General features: G+C 36.6%; 1 protein-coding gene across 1 annotated transcript in view; it reads right to left on the reverse strand.

Annotated features, from left to right (window-relative positions):
- Positions 1 to 3,357: 3,357 nt before the first annotated feature.
- Positions 3,358 to 21,663, reverse strand: part of LOC143347197 (uncharacterized) — a 636,562-nt gene continuing 618,256 nt past the window's right edge. Inside the window, exons 4-6 of the mRNA XM_076776191.1 lie at positions 5,049 to 5,363; positions 4,215 to 4,320; positions 3,358 to 3,478 (exon numbers count right to left, since the gene is read on the reverse strand). Of these exons, the coding sequence (XP_076632306.1) occupies positions 3,358 to 3,478; positions 4,215 to 4,320; positions 5,049 to 5,363 (542 nt within the window). The remainder of the gene's footprint in view (positions 3,479 to 4,214; positions 4,321 to 5,048; positions 5,364 to 21,663) is intronic.

The raw sequence follows: 21,663 nt of genomic DNA on the forward strand, positions 1-21,663 counted from the left end.
TTTTATTTTTAGTAATTTTGTTTGACACCCTACAGAAAAGTTGTTTAATACTTTTTTGTAGCTACCCATGAGCTCTACTTCCCGACTAAATTTCAATGAGATACACCTATTATTGTAGGGGTCATGGCTGTTTGAAAATTGGACCACTTTTATGGGGTTTTTCTCATTTTGCGGGATCAAGGATCAACTTTTCTAATATTATTGGAATTTACACATATTCTTCACTTAAATACGCGTTGTTTGCCTTCTGAAACATTAAAATCCTCCAATCCGTTCGGGAGTTACGATGTTTTAAAGATACACATGAAATTTCGGGGAACCATTTCTTGTCTCACATTAGATTTTCAGTAAGGAATTTTTTTCTCAAAAATGCGCAGGATTTCGGGGGGTATGTCTATCGACCAAAAATGATTGTAATTTGCCCCCACAACCGAGAATAATTTTTCCGTGAATGATTTGAAGTTTTTTAATTTAATTTTTTAATAACTTTTTAACGAAGCCTCAATTAAAAAATTGATTGTCTTGATTTTCGTCTTATCTTGGCCTCTAGAATCACCTTGTATACGTACCACAATGACTAGATACAAAGTATGAAGATACCCTGTGATGTTTCCAGTAAAACAACTTTCTCCACTTTCATTTTTTAGGAGTTAACTTCTCGTTGACAGTAATCGCAAGAAAAGTCATGGCAACACGCACCCCGTGCTCAGCCAGTTTCCATCGATCATGGCAAGAAGTTGCGCTGACATTTCGACCACCAAAGTCTAGGAATGATCGAAGACGTTATTGTTAGAGCGATACACGCGCGACGAGGTTGAGCGTAATTCGTGAGAGGCTCCCTCTTCGCGAGTGACGCGGTGCTTTCCACTGTTATGCTAATCCAACGCGGGACGTAATTACCGATTTATGCGACGTTCGTGGGTAAGACTTCGGGGCCTCGGACATAATGCACGCGCGGAATGTTCGTCACGGGGGTCGGAATTATTCGCCCGCGGAGAAACAAAGTCATATGTTTGATAGATGAGAGGGGGTGAAACGAGAGCATCGTATTAGCGTCTCGTCACGTTCGGGGTGAGTAGTCGTCACGCTAGAGAGCGAAATCCACGGATACACTAGTTTTACTTCCTTTGTCGTCATACACGAGAGGCTAGCGACAGTCATTCTGATTCAGCTGAAATCTTAATGGAGTATCGAGTACGGAAGTAGAGTGTCTGTTATGAACTCGCCTGTTTTCCATTACGGTCAATAAAAGGGAAGATTCGAACCACATTTCTTCCGGGGAGAGGGCGGGGGGTGTAGTTAGAACAGAGGGAGAGTGGCAGAGACGCCTTACTAGCAACACTGATGCCATTTTAGCCAGCGATTCTTTCCCCCCGCGACATCGAGAACGTTTCCATTTAGATGCTCATCTCGCGGAAAAGATTTCATAGGGATATATTACCGTAACGTTGTGTCTCCCTTCGTTTGGGTAAACTGAAACGAGATGGTATCGTTTGGAATAAACGACTGTGGTTAAACGCTTTGCTCGCAATACCATCTATTAACGTGCAGAACAAGATGTCTCGCTTTAATAGATTTCAAACCGTTTCGGTTGCAACAAGCGCGACCGTAGACAACGGCGAATCGATTTCCCGTCGTGTAATTTCTTTCGAGCGTCGTCGAGCAATATGTGATCCGATCAGAGTGTAATTGCAGTGTAATCACACTGTAATTATATACAACGACTAGTGTACTTAACGTAATTGTAAATATTTAAAGCGCGTAACAACTATTTAATTATCGCAGCAAATACAATCAGAATATATTTTACTCAAGTTTACTTTCAAACGGAACGAAAGCACGTGTAATGCCGAGTTTGAATTATAGAGAACTATGAATCAAGTCGAGTTTATATTATGCTACCAACTGTATCATTAGTTTCTAGATTATCAAAATTTGTATTCTGATCAGGATTTCCTATGGTTTGACTTCGAGTGCTGAACCGAAATTGATGCAATGTAATCCTTAAGGCTGACGCAAAATGACGAGCAACGATAACACAAACCGGATTATACGATTAAGGGATCGGTTTCCTTTAATTAAGACCCTTTAATACTTGATAATACGAAGAAGCAATCTGTAGAGATGTAAGAACATGGATAAGATAAGATGGCATTCCTTCATATAGGAATTAATCGCGAAGTTGGCACAACATTTGTTAAATGAATTCTTTCTGAATTTGCAACTATATATATTTGTTTCAAATTTCTATCGTATTAATTTCTTTGGTACAAATAAATACACCATAATTGTCGGTAGTTATACTGTTAATGGCATCGTATATTTTTGATTTCGTTGCTGTTGAGGAAAAAAAGAGTAGTCTACTATAATAGCATATAAAAAAATTGTTATTCCTTTTACTATTTGTTTGCAAGATCTATTAAAATCTAATACTCATATAATTTTTTAGATATAACTTGAACAGTTTTTTCTGTATTTCTAAATACTAGTATACATTCTTATGCAGCGTGTGTAATCTATTTATTTATTTACTTATGCCATAATATACTGTTGATAATTTGAAAAATATAAAAAAATACATATTTTATTTTAATTTCTGGTAAAAAATTGTACTTGAAAAATACAACAATATTATACATAAAGAATATTTTTCAGTTATCCACTGATTTTGATTACAATTTCTAAATTACATATTCCAAGTTTCTACACTTGTTTTAAAATGACGGAGCAATGTACCTTTTTACGAATCTTTACAAAGCAGAGCCTCCACACGTTCCCGTTTATTTCTGTGTTACTTTGTCAGCAATATAACCTTCATAAATATTTTATGCAGCCTAACTACGTAATTCATACAATAAAATATAGTGGAGATATTCAGAATTGTTAAACTTGAAAGCTTCGCAATAATCCAAAAGATGAGAACAAAAGCATAATATATATTCGATATTCAATATAAAATGAAACCTGTACGAATTTATAAGCAAACTTAATACGTCAGAACGACTTTACGACGCCATTAGTGTTACTAGAAAGATCACCGGTTGGAGGTTAATGTAGCAGCTACTTTCCAGTACACGATCTCGCATGATACATGGCGTTGTCACTACGTACGCATAAACAATTTAGCACAGAATCCACGCGAATCTTGTCGAAAAGATTACGTTCGAGAACATTCTCATCGACGGGCTATCAATCTTCGTTAAGAGCGCCGCCATTTTCTCCCAGTAGACCGTTCCATTTTATTGTTCCGCTCCGTTCCCGTGCGCCGAACCACGCGAGGACGAAGTTGTCGCGCAAGTTTAACGTTAAATGGCTTGATTGACTCGTGTTGTGTCACCTTCGGGTGATAAATACCTATCACGCGCAAGTGTCCGGCTCGTTCAGTAAAGACTTGTCCGAACCTAGAGAGTTTCCAGGTGCTATGCTAGACGAAGGTGGCACAGGTTGGGGTGGACGGGCTACGAACCACGGTGTATACCTTTGGAGCGATACGTCATCCCTGACAAGCTGGTGTGCCGATAACCTCCGTCTCCGACAAACCCCGTGTGTGGCCTCACACCTCATCGCGGCAAAAGCCATCGATCATGTTTGAGTAATGTAGGGACACGATTTCACGTTATTGCGAATGACCAACTCCGCCATAGCAACCGGTCCTCCGTTTCTCTCAGATTATCATCGAAGAAGTTGTTCCTTCATTATGAGAAACTATTATCGATTGTGCCTTCAGCTTCGATTCGAGACTGATCGTTCAAAGGGAGACACTTGAGTCGCATTGTGGGCCACTGGTACACAAACTCCGTCCAAACACGATCCAGTCCTTTCATCGAGACTACAGTGACGAGCAAAACTGAATATGCTTTATAGAGCTTTCAAGAATATTAATTATTTCAAGGCCTTGCAATGCTTCTTTACATTTCTTATATTTTCATATATCACTGTTTGGATCGTACTCAATTCTTTTTGCTCAGTTTTTGATCTCAGATTGTTGTAATTGTCTACCAAAGCATGGAGGCTTTTGATGGAAAGCTTTTAGTTTTAAAATATAATTCATCGAGATTATATTATTAATAGTCCTATTTATAGTATTATTCATAATCCTGTTTATATGTACGTAAAATATCCTGACTCTTTTCAATGCTTTTAAAATTTCTGTCTAAAGAAACGATTTTACGCTCGCCTGTTTCACAACAAATGTTTGTAGAAGCTCAGTGTACCATTCAAAATTAAAATAATGTTTTTCATAATCTCCGGTGTTGTTATAATTTCTCGGTGTGTACACATTTACGTTTCGTAGTCGAAAATAATCGAGGCGTGGAAAATCTGAAGCGAAGTGAAAAGGACCAAGATATTACAATTAAATTAAAATTGTAATAAATGATTAAAAATTACAACTATTAATCATTATAAACGATATACCTAGATATACATGGTTCAAGCAAAACTAGGTAGATAAAAATGGTAACAACTGCGTAGTAAATAAAGTTCTAAAGATTGATAAAATATTATAAAAATTTCTTAAGTTATTGATCGTTTCAAGCATTTTATTGTAAAATATTTTTGTCTCGAGTTGTAGGAAAGAATTAAGAATAAATAGGTGAGAATCAATGTAAAATATACATTTAAATACTAAAGAGAAACTAATATCTATAGAAAATAGATCAAATAGATGTTTAACAAACATTTTTTATATTGAAAGTGTGTCAAAGAATAGAGTCGAGAATGTTTTGTAATAAAATGCTATCATCAACAAACGTATTCGTTTTTGTCATATTTTTAGAAAATCCTTAATTTTAGTGAAATAGGATTTAAAAGTAAAGAATTTTATTTAATTAATTAAATTAAATTTTTTAAATTTTGCTTGTTCTTTTTTTTAATAAATTTGATTTAATTATAGCATAGTTGTGCATACATTTCTTCTTGAGTGGATTGAAAACAATTTTTTAAAAATATATGCGACTCTTTTCTCTGTTTCTGGAAGTTTCCAATCGAATCGACAACCATAATGGCAAGAATTGGAGTAACAGATCGGTCGTAATGTTTCTACTCACCGTTATGAACGAGCAGAGCAGAGTCACGAGCAACGGTGATTAGGTCACTGTCGGTGAGAGTTTCGTCGGACGCGTTACCAGAGGTTGGTGTGTCACTCAGGCCAGCGCCAGTGCTGGGCATATGATACAACGGATGTTGTTGTTGCTGCTGGTAGGCACGTTGTTTATGCTGACTGGAGTTGTAGTGATTGAGGTGTGATTGCGTGGTCTGGTGATTATTTTGAGGGTAGGCGGAAGTCCGGCCACGTAGGCTTAACGAATTTTCCTCACCCTCGCTGCCGCTTAAACTGTAGGCTGGGTAGAGCCGTCCCTTCCCTGAAACGAACGTCAAAAATCCTCTTTTACGTGCTTCGTTATCAATTAATACCGGGATAGTTGTTAAATGAAAATGAAACAGATTCTCGTTGATTGCTGTTTGTTTGTTGGCTAATCGTGAATTTAAAATGTTTCCCTGTGAACGACTCGAGTTAGAAATTATCAGCTTCGAACAAAACTCGTGTTTGTCCTTAAGTTGTAATTGGTCGCAGAGTACTCTGGTTTAGGGAAGATGGGAGAGGTTTAAAGGAAAGTAGAAAGCCGAAAGGTGCTAAAAAAAGTGACCAAGTTCTTGAAAATGAAAGTGAAAACCATAAAATACGGTTTGGAATGGAAGTGATCAAACAAACCTCGACGGCCTGAGTCATTATTCGCAGTAACAGGTCTACATAGGACCTATTGAGATCCACTTATATAAAAAAAGATGAGCATAGGAAATTAAGCAGAAAAGTTAACAAAGTACTATAAAATAAATTTACCAAGTGTGCCAACAATTTTGTTTTGAGATCGAAAAAGCACATGTTATAGATTGTTACTTTTGTTTGTTTGCAGAAAATATTATTTATTTTCGTTGAGACCATGAATCACATATTCTCTATCAAATTATTTACTTGATGCCATCTTTTTTAAATATACAACTCTGACAATAATTTTGTTAATGCATATTTGAATAGTCTTAGCTCTACTTACAATGCTAAAAGAAGCAATTGTAATCAGCAAGCATGATCGTCTTAAAGTAAAAACAGTAACAAGTACTCTTTCGAAACTATTTAATTGACGCCATATTTTTTAGATATACACCTCTGACAATAATTTTATTAATGCATATTTGAATAGTCTTAGCTCTACTTACAATGCTAAAAGAAGCAATTGTAATCAGCAAGCATGATCGTCTTAAAGTAAAAACAGTAACAAGTACTCTTTTGAAACTATTTAATTGACGCCATATTTTTTAGATATACACCTTTGACAATAATTTTGTGAGTTAGTGTATATTTGAATAGTCTAAGCTCTACTTACAATGGTAAAAGAAGCAATTGTAATCAGCAAGCATGATCGTTTTAAAGTCAAATGGAACGGGTGTTTACAGTACTTATAAGCGTCGAAACCGAATGTACCCTATTGGATAGAATGGCCGTTCGGTGCATTAAGAAGAAATATCGGCTAGGAGGCTACGAGCCATCAAGGTATTAGAAGAGAACAGTACGCCGGGCGGTGTCCATTTACCAAAGACACACTGAACGCGAGGCGCATTAAAGTCCGGAGGGTTTCACGAAAAGGTGGCAAAACAATTCCAACGTCACGCACACTTGGGCAAACACAGAAGAAACACGAGACTTCCGGATGGTGGGAGCTGTTGGGCACACCCGAGGGAAACGTCCGAACCGAAAGATACTCCTTCTGGATTCCTCCGGAGGAGACCGTAACCGGTATAATGTCGTCGTGTTTCTTTTGCCGCGACAGACCCTGGTGAGACGAACTCCATGAGATTTCTCCAGTGTTTTTGTCGCGAAAACCGAGCACCAACAGCAACGTACGGACCTCTACGAGAGAAAACTAATCGATCCCACGGGTGGCCGCGAGTTGTCATCGTTCGGAAGAGGTCCCAAAGCGTAGCAGATGTTGTTGGGTGACGAGTGAGCAGGAAACGCGGTCTTTGGGCCACGGTAAAGACCATGGTGGATATCGAGCGAAGGAGGAAAAAGAAAAGGACGGATGACGACATCCTGACACGGCACCGCCAAACGTTCGGGGTAAATCGCGCGAAAACTATGATCGATGTCCGACGCCTTTGACTTTTGACTCCGCTCGCTTTCTACGAGTCACTGCATCAACGAACCATGTTATCGAGATATCGATGCCCTAGGTTTTCGGATTCTTCCGATCGATCAGAACTCGCGCCCACAGGGACGTAGGTACGGAAAAAGAAACGGAAAGATTTCTTATCATTTAGACCGGTACGGCGGTCCCGAAGCTTTTAAAGTTCGTGGCACAATTTAGAACGGAGATGGAAAATCGAACATCCACGGATCTTGGTAAGTGATAATATTTTACCAGGGAACAATTTTATGGTGAATTTTTACCGTATTAAATTTGATCTTCGATTTTAAAGTCTTTCGGGACGCGGTGCGAAATTGCGTGGCATTGAAATTTTTAATATGGCTGAAACTTGGACACGTAGTCTTTAGTGATTTTTTGACGTATTTCAAAGAATTTTCTGAAATACTGAAATACCGATGTTTGGAGATGAATTATAGTTTATTAGAAGGCTGTTCTTTGTTAGAGTTTTTTAATTATTTGTTATTTTAAACAATTAAATATACTGATATGATGTTGCTGTTATAATAATGATTATTTTAATTCATTTCTGGAGAACATAACATATTTTGTGAAAGAGTTATAACACTTCAAAATTTATTTCTCGACAAAGTGGAAAGAAAATTAGTCAAAATACGGCGAGTCTTCGAATGCCATTGCTAGACATAATTGCTTTAAAAGTGAGAGATTTAGTCGAACGACGACACTCCAGATGTTGTTGAACTCTTTCCATTGGATAGCAGAACCAGGTTGCATCATCGAACGCTGTTGAAAAATCTTTTGAACTACAATTACTCCCGGGGCAAAGGAGAGCGGAACAGGCTGAAAGGGACGTAAATTATTAATGAAGTTATGGCAGTGAATCAAGTTAGGCGTGTCCATCAGTGATGAGTTGCTCGACATTTAATTATGGTCTGCGTGTAATGCATCGAGTTTACGATTACCCTGCCGGTCGCTGAGTTTTCAAATAATTTTTTGCAGCGTCGTCGACGACCATGAAAGGGATACCGTGTACCGCGATATTATTAAAAGGAAGAGCGATCGCGAATTATATAGGGGCATCCTTTGTAGACAGTATTACGTGCACATACCATTAATGGATAACACATATCGGCCGGAGTAGCAATTTAATTCGTCGCTAATCGAATTATCGTTTCACGGCGGGTATCTTATATCCTTTGCTTTTTCTTCCCCTTTTTTTCTTTCTGCTCTTCGATATTTTCACCCCTATTGCACCCTATCTCACGCTATCCCCTTTTTCTCAGCACTTTTTTTATTTTCATTGTTCACGTCTATTCTGTTCACCTTGGCGTCTCGCTGCGATCTTTAATCGTTTGACAAAGTTCAGCGACTTCGTAATTGGATTATTTGTAATCATCCGCGCGATCGTTAATTAAAGATATTTATAACGACTGAAGTTCATTTTTACTGTATCAGATTTATAAATTCGGTCGAGTATAAACTACAAGCTTACGGAAATGTGCGATTAAATAGAATCGATTTCATTAGGTTTTGCAATTTACGAGGCATGAAAACGTCACAACATTTGCGACTTCCGTAATGCGTATTATTTGTAACACATCAAGAAGTATTTAACTTTAATATTGTTTTGTGGCGGCTTGCTGTATGAAGAAAGCAAGTATGCAGAGTGTTCGGCCACCCCTAGAAAAAATTGTAATGAGAGATTCTGCAGGCCAAAATAAGACGACAAACAACAATATCAATTTCTTGATTGACGCTTCGTTAAAAAGTTATTAAAAAATTAAATTAAAAAATTTCAAATCGTTCTGGAAAAATTATTTTTGATTGCAGGGGTTAATTATAATCATTTTTAGTGGATAGACCTACCCCCGAAATCCTACCCACTTTCTAGAAAAAAATTCAGTGCGGGCGGAACTTTAAACGTCAATAACTTGTTAACAAAGTCTCCATCAACAAATTGGTACTCTTGATTTTCGTCTTATTTTGGCTTCTAGAATCTCCCATTAAAATTTTTCCTAGGGGTGGCCGAACACTCTGTATACAGGAATAGACAGGCACGCTAGCACTTGTGAGAAAGATTGACCGTAGCCCTCTGTTGTCGAATGCTGGCGGTGTCGCATAACTCCTATCACTAAAATTATCAAGTAACTGCGCTTAATACTTGTAACTTGCAAAAGCTTAATGGAATCCCAGTCGTTCCTTTGGGAGATACTCTGTTTTTTGGTTAAACGTTGGAAAAACTGAACTGCTACTTATGTTAATGTATTCTTGCTGTCCCAGATAAAATTCTAAAAGTAACCGTAAGTCTTGAAGGGATTCATCGTGGAAACGGTTGGTAGGAAGCCGAAACGAGCAACGTCGATCGGAGAATGCATCGCTTTGTCGACACGTTTGGCGAAAAGTAAATTAATTTCATTCGGATCCGATAGAATGGAACCGAATAAAGGGTCCAGGGCCATCGGAACGGCCGTGGGAAGGAGAGCATAGACGAGGCGTGAAACCATCTCTTCCACGCGGATACTCGCTGGCCAAACACTTTGTATTTTCCGGCTGTGGCGGCCGGTGAGATTCTCTTCGAATTTCACGTATCCATAATACATTATCGAGTTACCATGGGGGAATATTGTGGCCACCGTAGAGACTCCTGCGATCATATATCCACCGTTTATGCGCGCACGTGCGTGAAGGCTTGTAAATTTCTTCCTAACCTCCAACGTGGATTGTGTTAACCCACATAATTCCATCATCGTTCCCATGATACCGCAACAACGCGCGTAATCGCGAGAATCTATAATTCCATTAACACGGCACGGACAGTAGTATTTCAATAACGGAACGCGGAAACGATTACCGTTGATTGCGTACAAAACAAATTGTTTCAAGAATTATTTTTAACGCGATTTCTAAAACTGTGTTTCGGATGTCGCCAAGACTCTGAGCTTCCATTGTTCGATAGAGGTCACCGTGTAGGTAGCAGAATCAAAGTAGTTCGATCAGCTTGAAATAAGTTGAATTCATTATTCTACAATCCATTGGAAACGTAGGTGTCCATTAAATGTGCATTTTTCTTCATTTTCTGTTTATAAACATATTAATCAATATATGTTTTTGTTATCAGGTTCATTTTCTAAATTAGTGTATACAATATGACATACAGGGTGTTCGGCCACCTCTGGGAAAAATTTTAATAGAGGATTCTAGAGGCGAAAATAAGACGAAAATCAAGAATACCAATTTGTTGATGGAGGCTTCGTTAAAAAGTTATTAACAATTAAATTCAAAAATTTCAAATCGTTCTGGAAAAATTATTTTCGGTTGCAGGGGTCAATTACAATCATTTTTGGTGAATACACATATTTCCGAAATCCTACCCACTTTCGAGAAAAAATTCGAGTAAGTGCTGAAAGTTTTGGGTGAAAAAAGACTTTCGAATCGTCTTGGAAAAATTATTTTTAATTACAAAGGTCAATTGCAAGCATTTTTGGTCAACAGACATATCCCCGAAATCCTACTCAGTTTCGAGAAAAAAATTCCTTACCGAAAACATAATTTCTGGCCAAAAATGTCTGCCTGAATTTTCATGTGAATCTTTAGAACGTCATAACTTCTGAACAGATTGGACGATTTTAATGTTCAAAAAAACAAACTACGCGTATTTTGATGGAGAATATGTACAAATCGTAAAAATGTTCGAAAAGTTGGTCCTTGACCCTGTAAAATGAGAAAAACCCCATAAAAATGGTCCAATTTTCAAACAGCCATAACTCCTACAATTGTGAATATATTTCAATGAAACTTTTTTCTGAAATAGAACTCATGGGTACCTACAAAAAAGTATTAGACAACTTTTCTGTAGGGCGTCAAACAAAATTACTAAAAATGAAAAACGAATTTTTAAGAAAAATCGACAGGGGGTGCCTAAATTTTTCGGCGAAAAAAAAATTTTTAATTAATTCTGAAAAAATTATTTTCGGTTGCGGGGGACAATTACAATCATTTTTAGTGAATAGACATGTCCCCGAAATCTTGCTCATTTTCGAGAAACAAATTCAGTACTGTCGGAACTTTAAACGTTAATAACAATTTAACGAAGCCTTCATCAACAAATTGGTATTCTTGATTTTCGTCGTATTTTGGCCTCCAGAATTCCCCATTAAAATTTTTCCCAAGGGTGGCCGAACACCCTGTATAGTGAAAATTTTTTCAAAGAATTATATGCCAAAGATTGCGTTATAAACTCTGTTTTTTGACTATTTTTGTTGAAAGATTTCAATCTTCCTTGATTTGTTACATTTTTATTCATTCTCCTTTGTTAATTTGACAATAAACCCTTTGTACTCTTAGAACAGCTTTTAATAGCAACGACTAACAATGCGAAGGCAATTTTTAGATGTTGTTTCTGCAAATCAAAAGTATCTTTTTCTCGTCATGAAAATGTATAAATTTAATTTATTTAGTGTTTTATTTCGTTACCATAGATAAAAATGTTGGGAACATTATATTCATCATAGCGACGTCAATGGGATACCAAAAATTACATTTGTTATCATTCAGAAACGTTGTTTGACGTATGCGAGATTAGAAAACATATTTTCAACAAGAAACTTCTCGTTTATAAATGGGAGAGAACTCCGCCGTGTTTTGCGAATGCAACACGATTGATTGTATTAATAAAATGTATCGATTATCGACAGCCAGGTATCGGAGGATATTTGATCGTTTTCGAGCTGTGACTTCTCCGTTTAAAAATATTTCAATATATTTCAACGTATGCGCGATTTTTCAATGTTATGGAACTACGACAGTTTTGGGCCATCAAATAAATTGTAGTCGGCGAAAAATTTTTCTCCAATAAAAAGGAACTTTCGCTTTTCCTTGATATACGACTCAACTCTACGATTGCGATATGTGTGTACGCGTATATTATTCGAAACAAAAAACCGGAACGTCGACTCTGAAAAACAACAATATTCCAACAGGCCAATCTTTAATATTTAATATTAACGGCAATGTAAATAACGAACGTATTAAAACATTTTATAGATTATTAACTGGAGTTTGTAATGAACGGCTATATGAAAAAATTAAAATCTCATTTCCTGAACTCAATCGTTAAGATACAGTAATGGCCATAGTTTTGTGTAAAAAGTGATTAATTTCAAGCAGTCGGTCAAGTATTTGCGAGAAAGACAAAGAGCGTAGACCTCTGGTGGCGAATACGGGAAGTGTCGCCACACATTGCATTTGTCATCACTTTCATCTCGTTCTACGAGAGTCGATGTATCTAGAGTATTTCTAAATTTTTATAAAGAATCAAACGTTGAATTTCTTTTCAAGATCTTCTCCATTCATTGCGAATTATTTGTCATAGTTGAAAAGAATTAACTCGTCATAAAGTCTCACATATTATAATCAACACATTTTCACATTCGTGAGGTACTCGTAAATCAATTCTTTTTGGCAATCACGGTATGGATGAACAAATTTAAACAAAATCAAATAGTAACTGTTTGAAAAATTACTTGTAATTAAATCGTACGTCGAGGGGTTAAGCGTCCAACCGCTATCGCTTTGGAGCTGTCTAAATTAGCGTCCACGCGCAAGTGAAAAATGTCATGCTCCTTTAAACGTAACAATAACCGACTAGTTTTTCCGGACCATGAATATCACCCATCTTCCAAACAGTTTAACGCATTCGCTATAATATTCTGCAAGACTAAATTTTCGGTTTTAGACCTTTGTAAACTACATAACCTAAAATTTGTTCCTTATTTTTGTAAAATTCATAAATCTTATCCTTTATTTTCATCTCAATTTGGGAATTAATTTTTCTAGCTCCATAGTGATAAATCTTCATACATGTATGGGTGACGTGGCACTCAAAGTATTAAACGTTTGGACATAGAAAAAACCATTTTTGTTTTTTTTTTTTTATCAAGACTTGTATGTTTACATTCTGCTTGAAATTTCTTTTAAGCTCATTTTTGTAATTCATAGGTGTTATTTTTTACTCTGCGACCTAATTCGTTCCACAAATTCTGTATCGGATTATTATTAATATTTTCGTGATTTACTGTACATTGCACAAAACGGGGCTTCGTGAAACCACGTCCAGGTATTTTTTTGACGGAGATATCAAAAACTAACAAGAACGATGGTTCTTGTTATTGTTCGATTGCCCATCTTCAGTTTCGGTAATTATTTTTCGTAACCCTGCTAAAATTCATAAATCTTATTCTTTAGTTTCTTTCAACATCTGAATTTGTGTATGAGAAGTCAAAGTGTAAATCGCGCGTCTCTTTGCGTCGTTTTGAACATTAATGGGAAATGAATCCCCCGGTAAGCGCGAGCAATACTTTCCAGCAACGCGCAAAGCGCGGTCAACAATGCTGCAGCGATGTTCTCCCTGGCGCGTTACCATAAACTTCTCTAATTTCAACGCGTATTATTTGTACTCGAGATACCGCAGGGATTATTACCGCCTCGACGCTTGGGAAGCACTTCGCAAAATGGGAATGGTGGTAGCCTCTATCGTCAATGACGCACATTGTACGTGCCTGAGCGCCGTTTCTCATGACGCTATGAAATAATACTGCCACTCGATAACGATATATCGGTATCACCTGATTATCTAATGTCGTATTTGCCCGTGGGCGAGGGTGAAGGCCCATGAAACAGGCCGTTCGTATACAACGACACGACACGGCATCGTCGACGTTGAGCGGCCATATCGATTTTCCCGTGCCTCGTGCGAATACCTGCGACTTGACGGGGTTATGGGGTAAACGAGTTCTTCTGCGTTCATTCCAACCCCCTCCCCTTCACATTGAACGCGTTATCCCAGATTATATCACAGGTGAAAAGATTGCGTTGCGGATAGGACAACGGACATCTCCCGCCATTGGAAAATGGGATGAGAACCTTTTAGAATCCCCTTGAAAATGTTTTAGCAAGACTCGAAAACGTTGAAATCGTCTTTGAATAAATTGACGTGGCCCGAAGATAGCCTTTCATCGAATGAAATCGTCGCCAAAGGCTTTTTTTCTATTATCATTCGTTACTCGTAATTGCGATAGTTGCGAGGAGTCAATGATAATACAATGGCGTATCAACGTCCTTCTAAGCGTATTCTTTGGGTCTAATTAAGGAAAAATGTTATGTAAATATGTGTTGTTTAGAGCTTTATTCAAATGTCACAATATAATTATGAAATAATAATATAATGTCAAAACGTATTATATTTGCACTTAGTCTATCTTCGTGTAATTTTTTAGAATTAACAAAAATTACATTCATAATATTTTACAATTATTAAAAAGATTTATGGATTGTATGATGACAAAATTCTTAAATGGAGACTTCAACCTTTCTTATGAATCAAGATCTGGTAGACCAACTACTAAAGAAATAGCAGAAAGATTATGTAGTAATAGTAGTGCAGTAATGATTCTTAAAATGAACATCGCTTTGGGATTGGCATGTTCTTTTTTCGTACAGTGAAGGTGAAATCGTTTTTTAAATATCGTCTTTTGCGCTTCACTGATTCCAAGGGAGATCCCCCAGTTGAAAGGGATATAAATGTTCAATTTACGAATCACGACTGGTATTCATTTTAAAAATCCGTTTGTATCGTTTTTCAAATGTTGTATTTCACTCTTCAGTGGGCTCTAAGGGGAATTCCCCCAGTTGGGTGAGATATAAATGTTCAATTTATAAATCACGTCTGGTGTTCATTTTAAGAATCATTAGTGTACTACCGGCTTGTAACTCTTATTGGGACCAAAATATGAAATAACTGATATGATGGCATACCGCAAACAAGTGTTCAACTTACGAATCACGTCTGGAATTCAATTTAAGAGTCATTACTGTACATCGACATTTTCAATAACACAGGAAGAAACTTGAAACTTGGAATCGTATCCAGCGTATGAACATTTATGGTTCACTGTGAGATCGGCAAAGCAATCCTTTATTTTTCGATCGGATTATTACTGGTAATGGAAAGTAGGTTTTATATTATAGTTGTAGACTCAAACGTCAATCACCTGGTCCCTCGAAAGGATCCTCGAAAATATCAGAGGCATCGTTCACTTTGATCTTTTATATAAAAATCAGATCATCATTAGTGATTCGCAAAGGAATCATATTCCATCGCGATAACGCTAGGGCACACACTGCAGTGGATGACAGTGGAAAAAAATTATAAATTTTAATTGGAAATTTGTACCATATTTCACCATACTCTCCTGCACTATTTCATAACTGGCAATAATTTCAGCAATAGTAAATATATAAAATCAGCATCAAATAAGTTTTTTAATTAAAAATCTGAAATTTTTTTAGAATGAAGTCAGGAATCTGATAAATGGAAAAAGTCATAGAAAACCATGGTCAATATCGATGACTGAATATAAATGATTGTATACTTGCATTTATTTACATAATATGCAACGATTTCAGTTGATCAGCTAAAATCTTTACATTTATGAACATTTTGACAACCATACTATTTCAAGCAAATGTGTTGGACCACACGGTAGAAAGCTTGAGAAACGCTGATCTAGAATTTTATGTTTTTCTCATTGGTAGGAAGCCTTGAGGGGAGGGGGCACGAGTATATTTTACAACGCCCCCTTGCCACTTATGTATTTCTATCACTGGAATATTTCATAACTGGCAATAATTTCAATAATAATAAATATACAAAATCAGCATCAAATAAGTTTTTTAAATAATAATCTGAAATCTTTTTAGGATGAAGTCAGGAATCTGATAAATGGGAAAAGTCATAGAAAACGATGGTCAATATCGATGACTGAATATAAATGATTGTATACTTGCATTTATTTACGTAATATGCAACGATTTCAGTTGATCAGCTAAAATCTTTACATTTATGAACATTTTGACCGTCGTATTATTTCAAACAAATGTGTTGGATCACACGGTACAAAGCTTGAGAAACGCTGATCTAGAATTTTATGTTTTTCTCATTGGTAGGACGCCTGGAGGGGAGGGGACACGAGTACCTTTTTAAACGCCCCCTTTCTTGCAGTATCCTCTTCCTCGAGCTCCGCCGCGAGTACCTTTTGACGGAACCGGTTCCAGGAAGCCGAAGCACGCGTCGTGCGTGCAATCACGCGTGCGCGCGACGTCCTCCGAAGACGCATAAGTCGTCACAAATAATTGGCCAGTGGCCCTGCGGTCAATGCCGTCGATTTGTACCACCTGCTTGCTCGGATTGCTACATCAAATGTTACGGGAGTGTTTCCTCTTTTTCTTTTTTGTCTCGTTAAACGTTACCATCAGGTGGAGCAAGGGCTGGTTTCGTGGGAAATATTGAAGAAGATTCAAGAAAGAAGGAGATGTCGAAGGAAAAGTGGATCGGTAGGATACCGAAGAACGTTGTTTCTTTTCGATAATTTCTTTTTGTATAACTTGAGGTATACTCTAAATTTCCTCCTGAGTTATGATGATGGTTTCAACCATTTGTAAGAATGATGGAAACGTATTCTTTCAACTTTGTTTAATCAAAAATCAAGCTTTTAAATAAAAGTTTCTATTTTCTAATTATAGTTAATGTAGGATTTAAAGAAGAAAATTGTATTTGAAACAAATATACAAACAATATAATTACACAACCGAATTCAAAACACACAGAGCACACAATTTTTTTGCACAAACTAATAATTATCGACACAAATTAATATTATATAGAAATCGCGTCTATTCTTCACAACCATTCGTTTCTTTCCCCCCTTCAACCCTTTTGCACATAAATTAACATTTAACAAAACTACTGCGCGGCACAAATCTTCAGTACAAATCTCCTACATTAATAAAAAGATTGGTCTGATTTCCTTGCATTGTCAAATTTAAATCATTTACTGGTGAAACAAATTTTATCAGGTTGACTCTATTTGTTTTTAATTGACCGTATCTTCTTAAAAATAAATCTGTATGTTTATCTTTATATTGGCCATGATTTGTTTCCAAATGTCCTGATACTTTATTAATTCTAAATCAGCAGTTAGCACAGTTCCACAGATAGCACATTGTGAAAAATCTACTTCAATTTCTTTTATGAAGGTGAAACCAGAATTAATATATTTTTCTTGATAATTATAATTAAAATTCTTTGTTTACTCATTATTAAATACTTAGAAAAATTAGAAATTTACTTAACATCATCGTATCTCAGTTAAATACAAAATACAATATTCAATAAATATAAGTACATCGCAGGTACTGCAGTATAGAGTAATGATTCTTAAAATGAACCCCAGACGTAATTCGTAAATTGAACATTTATATCCCTCCTACCTGAGGGGATTCCCCTTAGAACCCAGGTCAGATGAGTGAACGATGACATTTGAAAAACGATATAAGCTGATTTTTAAAATGAATTCCAGACATAATTCATAAGTTGAACATTAATATTCATCCCACCTGAGGGGATTCTCCTTAGAGCTCAGTGAACAGTGAAAGACATTTGAAAAAGGAAACAAGCTGATTTGTAAAATGAACCCCAGACATGATTCGTAAGTTGAACATTTATATCCCTCCAAACTGAGGGGATTTTCCTTAGAGCTCAGCGAAGGGTGAAAGATGACATTTAAAAACCGAAACAAGCTGATTTTTAAAATGAACTCCAGACCGTGATTCGTAAGTTGAACATTTCTACTGATCATAAAATTGAGGAAAGGCTTGGGCAACTCGAAAGTGTTTCAATCGTTTCAAGCGTCTCGAATGTGTTTCGACTGTTTTCAGCAGTTTAAGATAGTCGTTCGGTTGCGGAAACCGCAGCTTCAAGCAACTATCAATTCGCAGTCCATTAAAATTTAACGCGTCCCGTAGGTTGAGAAACGCTGCTCCAGATCACGGTGTATGGCTCGTTCCGTGGACGTCCGTTACGAGGGGGGAAAAATGTATGATGTCGGTGGCTCGTAAAATTCGAGATTATACCGTTCCGCTTTAATGGACAACGCGTTTCATTTCCGAAATTTGCACGACACCCTGGCGAGAAAGTGGCAACGAAAGCGCGGGATACGCTAGATCGACGTAATCATGCAGCTCGCAAACAAGAGACGCTCGAGAGAAACATTCCAGGCGCGTCTCCTATAAATCCGAATCGTAAAAAAGAGCGTCGCGTGTCGGAGGTATATGAATTAACGAGATTCCTGGCGCGGATGCGTAGTCTGCGATTTTTATGCTGTTCGATGAACGAATTCCAGACACGGCCATAAAATGGCGTACAGTGAATATTTCAGAAGTTACGCCTGGGGACCTCGAGCTTATTTGAAATGGGTGTCGCGACGACGAACGATCGTATTAAACTCGTAATTGTGGTAAATTATGGGTGTCGCTCTGGTCTTAATTATTGACTGTTTCTGAGGAACTTCTGCACGAAGATCATCCACGCCCAAACGTGGTCAGAATCCCAAATAACTGGTCTCAGTCAGGTACAGTTTGAACTTAAAAATTAGATAAAAATACAAATATCGGTAGAAATCCAGAATTAAATGAGTTGATTATTATAAAAGTGACCTAAGTGATTTACAACAAAATTGAGATTTTTATTTAGCATTGTGACATGTCAATTATATTTCATTATCATGGAAGAATTTTTGCCAAGTTGGAATAAGCAATAAAATTATTATTTTTATGCTCACTTTGATAGTGGTGTAAGTCATGGTTTTTCAAGAACATTGTCATATTTTTATAAAAATTGACAATTATTCGGAATAGAGGCCACCTCACTGATTTCGATGATTTTCAAATATATTATAGAACTTGACATTCTAAACATGTTTTTCCAAGATATTTGCAAAATTCTGTGAAATTAGTCATAAGTATCAATAAACACGTGTAAAGTATTCCGTGAAAAAGAGGTTGTACAGTTCTTTACCGAAAAATTATCAAAGAAGATTACAAAAACACAATGAAGATTGCTATCATTGCTATAAACACTTTATATTAAATCTATAAAAGTTTTATTACAGACAAAAATTTGTAGTATTTCTTGTAGTATATTCGTAACTGTCGAGCGTCGTAGGACTCAGGCCAATCCGTAACGAATAGAGAGGGAGGTAAACATTTCAGAATTTAGTCATTCTTACCTGTTCCCAACTCGCTCGTCCTTCAGTTCGCTAGAGTCTACGTTGTGAAACAATGAAAGTGAATACAATCATTCAGTCTAACATAATTACACGACAACCAAAGATGCAGAAGCGACGACAGTTAGAAAGGTAACATTGCATAAGCTTTTCAAACACAACAAATCTCAGACATTTTACGTGGTTTTTATAATATTTACCGTATTATTTTTATATTCCATGTATTATTTTACGATTACAAATTATTGGCTCTTTCATTAGTATTTACAGAATAATAAAGGTGACTGATAATAACATCATCCATACAGAAAATTATTTATTTATTTATTCAGAAATATATAAGAAGAATCTTTATTATTTTTCATTTAAAATGTGTATATATAATAATAATAAATATGTATATATAAACTGGTTTTAGCTATTCTACACATTTTAAATGAAAAATGATAAAGATTCTTTCTTATGGTTTTTATATTTTATTTTAATTTATTTTATTATATTCCTTTTTTTTGTCTCTTGCTACTTAAATTACGCCATTGATAATAATTTCAGTGAAAAATATTTCAAACAAAAGTTGAACGACTACATGGAAGACGTAATTTGAATTTTTTAATTAGTTTTCGTAATTACATTCGTAAAGGAGACGCAAAGGTCACAGTAACTTTTTTAAATAGAACGATATGTTTTCTAGAACGTAAATTGATCCAGTTCGTAATTCTGGATAAAGAAATATAAACAAATTTATATTGAAAAACTATTAATTCAAGAAATATTCGAACTTCAATGATGTGCATTCGCATATACGTAAACCACTGCGATAAGTGCGAAAGTAATAATTAGAATAAACATTATTTCATACGGCATGGTTCACAGTAGGATAGATAACGTTCAGTCTATTCAAATATCACCATCTCATGTTTGTATCATAACTTTTGAATACGATTTTAAACATCAACATACACATTTTTCTCTTCGTTTAGATCCAAAGAATGCGCTAATAGAATTTCGCTCTTAAAATTTGGAACTCTCCCAATATAGACGATACCAATTAGTTTGATAAACTCCATTTGGCTGCATTTTCTCGCCGTTTTTGCAAACAGCGCGACACGTAGACGGCCGCCATTTTTACGTTCGCCAGAGCGGTTGCAAGACTATGATCGTTCGGAGAAGAATTTCCTCGCGGTCCGAAGAAAAACAAACTTTGTCGGTTGGTTCGACGGATCACCATGTAAGGAATAACGTTTGATGTTCCTCCGCTGACGGGTATTTAGAGGAAATTATAGGTTTCTTGCGCTGCTAGCGTATGACATTCACCTGGATGAGTGTCGAGCTATGTAAGGCGTGCTTCGAATATCGATCTAGAGTCAACGGTCAGGCGAGTACGTTTGTAACTATCCGCCGTTCCCGATGAAGAGGCATATTCGATTTCTTGTCCCCTTTAATGCTAGAAGAAAATATCTGCACGCAATCGAACGGACGTTCCAGGGAATGAATTTTGCAAGCTCGCTTCGTAAGGCCAGTGTTTTATTCAGGGCGCGATTACAGTAACGTTTTCGTTGAAAGAAAAATGCGTTTCGCATGAAATATTCAGAATATATTAATGGCTTTTTCCGTAGCTTGTTAGCGGGCGAAGTTCCTCATAAATGTTTGCACGCAGAGCTAATTAATGTAAGTTGATAACGACCGGCCGGTTAGATCGATCACTTTTGCGTAGAAACGTTCCGCGGACTTCGCAGAACTTCCCTCGCTTTGCGTAACTTTTGTCAGCGCTGCTTAACGAGTCGAATAAAGCCGGGAATAAATATGTATAAAGTTGCGTAGCCCATTTACTATACACGCGGACTGCTGCACCCGCGACTGTAAACGTAAAGAGTCAGTGTGCATTAGCACACTTTCTCTGACGAATGGAAACATCGATCTTCCGCAACTATGCTCTAACCGGCATCCCTTGCGTACGCGATGAAATTTTAATCTGGCGCATAGCCTGCACCAGCGCTGAGTTATTATAGTCTACTGGAAAAGGCATTTGGTAACTACTTCTGCAAACTACAGTTTGAAAGTTACGAGTATTCACCCCTGAGCGTGTGTTTTTTTTACTTTTTTTTTATTAAATTATATTGTAGAGTACCCCTTTCGGTATCCTGCAATTTCAACGATGCATCGCAAGAACTATACACACCGCAAAAAAAGTATATCTTTTCATGGTATATTGCCGTAGTAGTCGTTGCACAAATGTCTCCTTTCTGCTTCTACGAATTATGGAATAACTGTTTCTCAGGAAAAACGAATTGGTTAAAGTTATGTTATATTATGTTGTATAGTTATATTATAAAATACTTTGATCTTCCTCGATGTTTAATATTTCAATGATGTATTGTGAA

Source organism: Colletes latitarsis, chromosome 10 (assembly GCF_051014445.1).
Source record: "Colletes latitarsis isolate SP2378_abdomen chromosome 10, iyColLati1, whole genome shotgun sequence".
Classification (NCBI taxonomy): domain Eukaryota; kingdom Metazoa; phylum Arthropoda; class Insecta; order Hymenoptera; family Colletidae; genus Colletes; species Colletes latitarsis.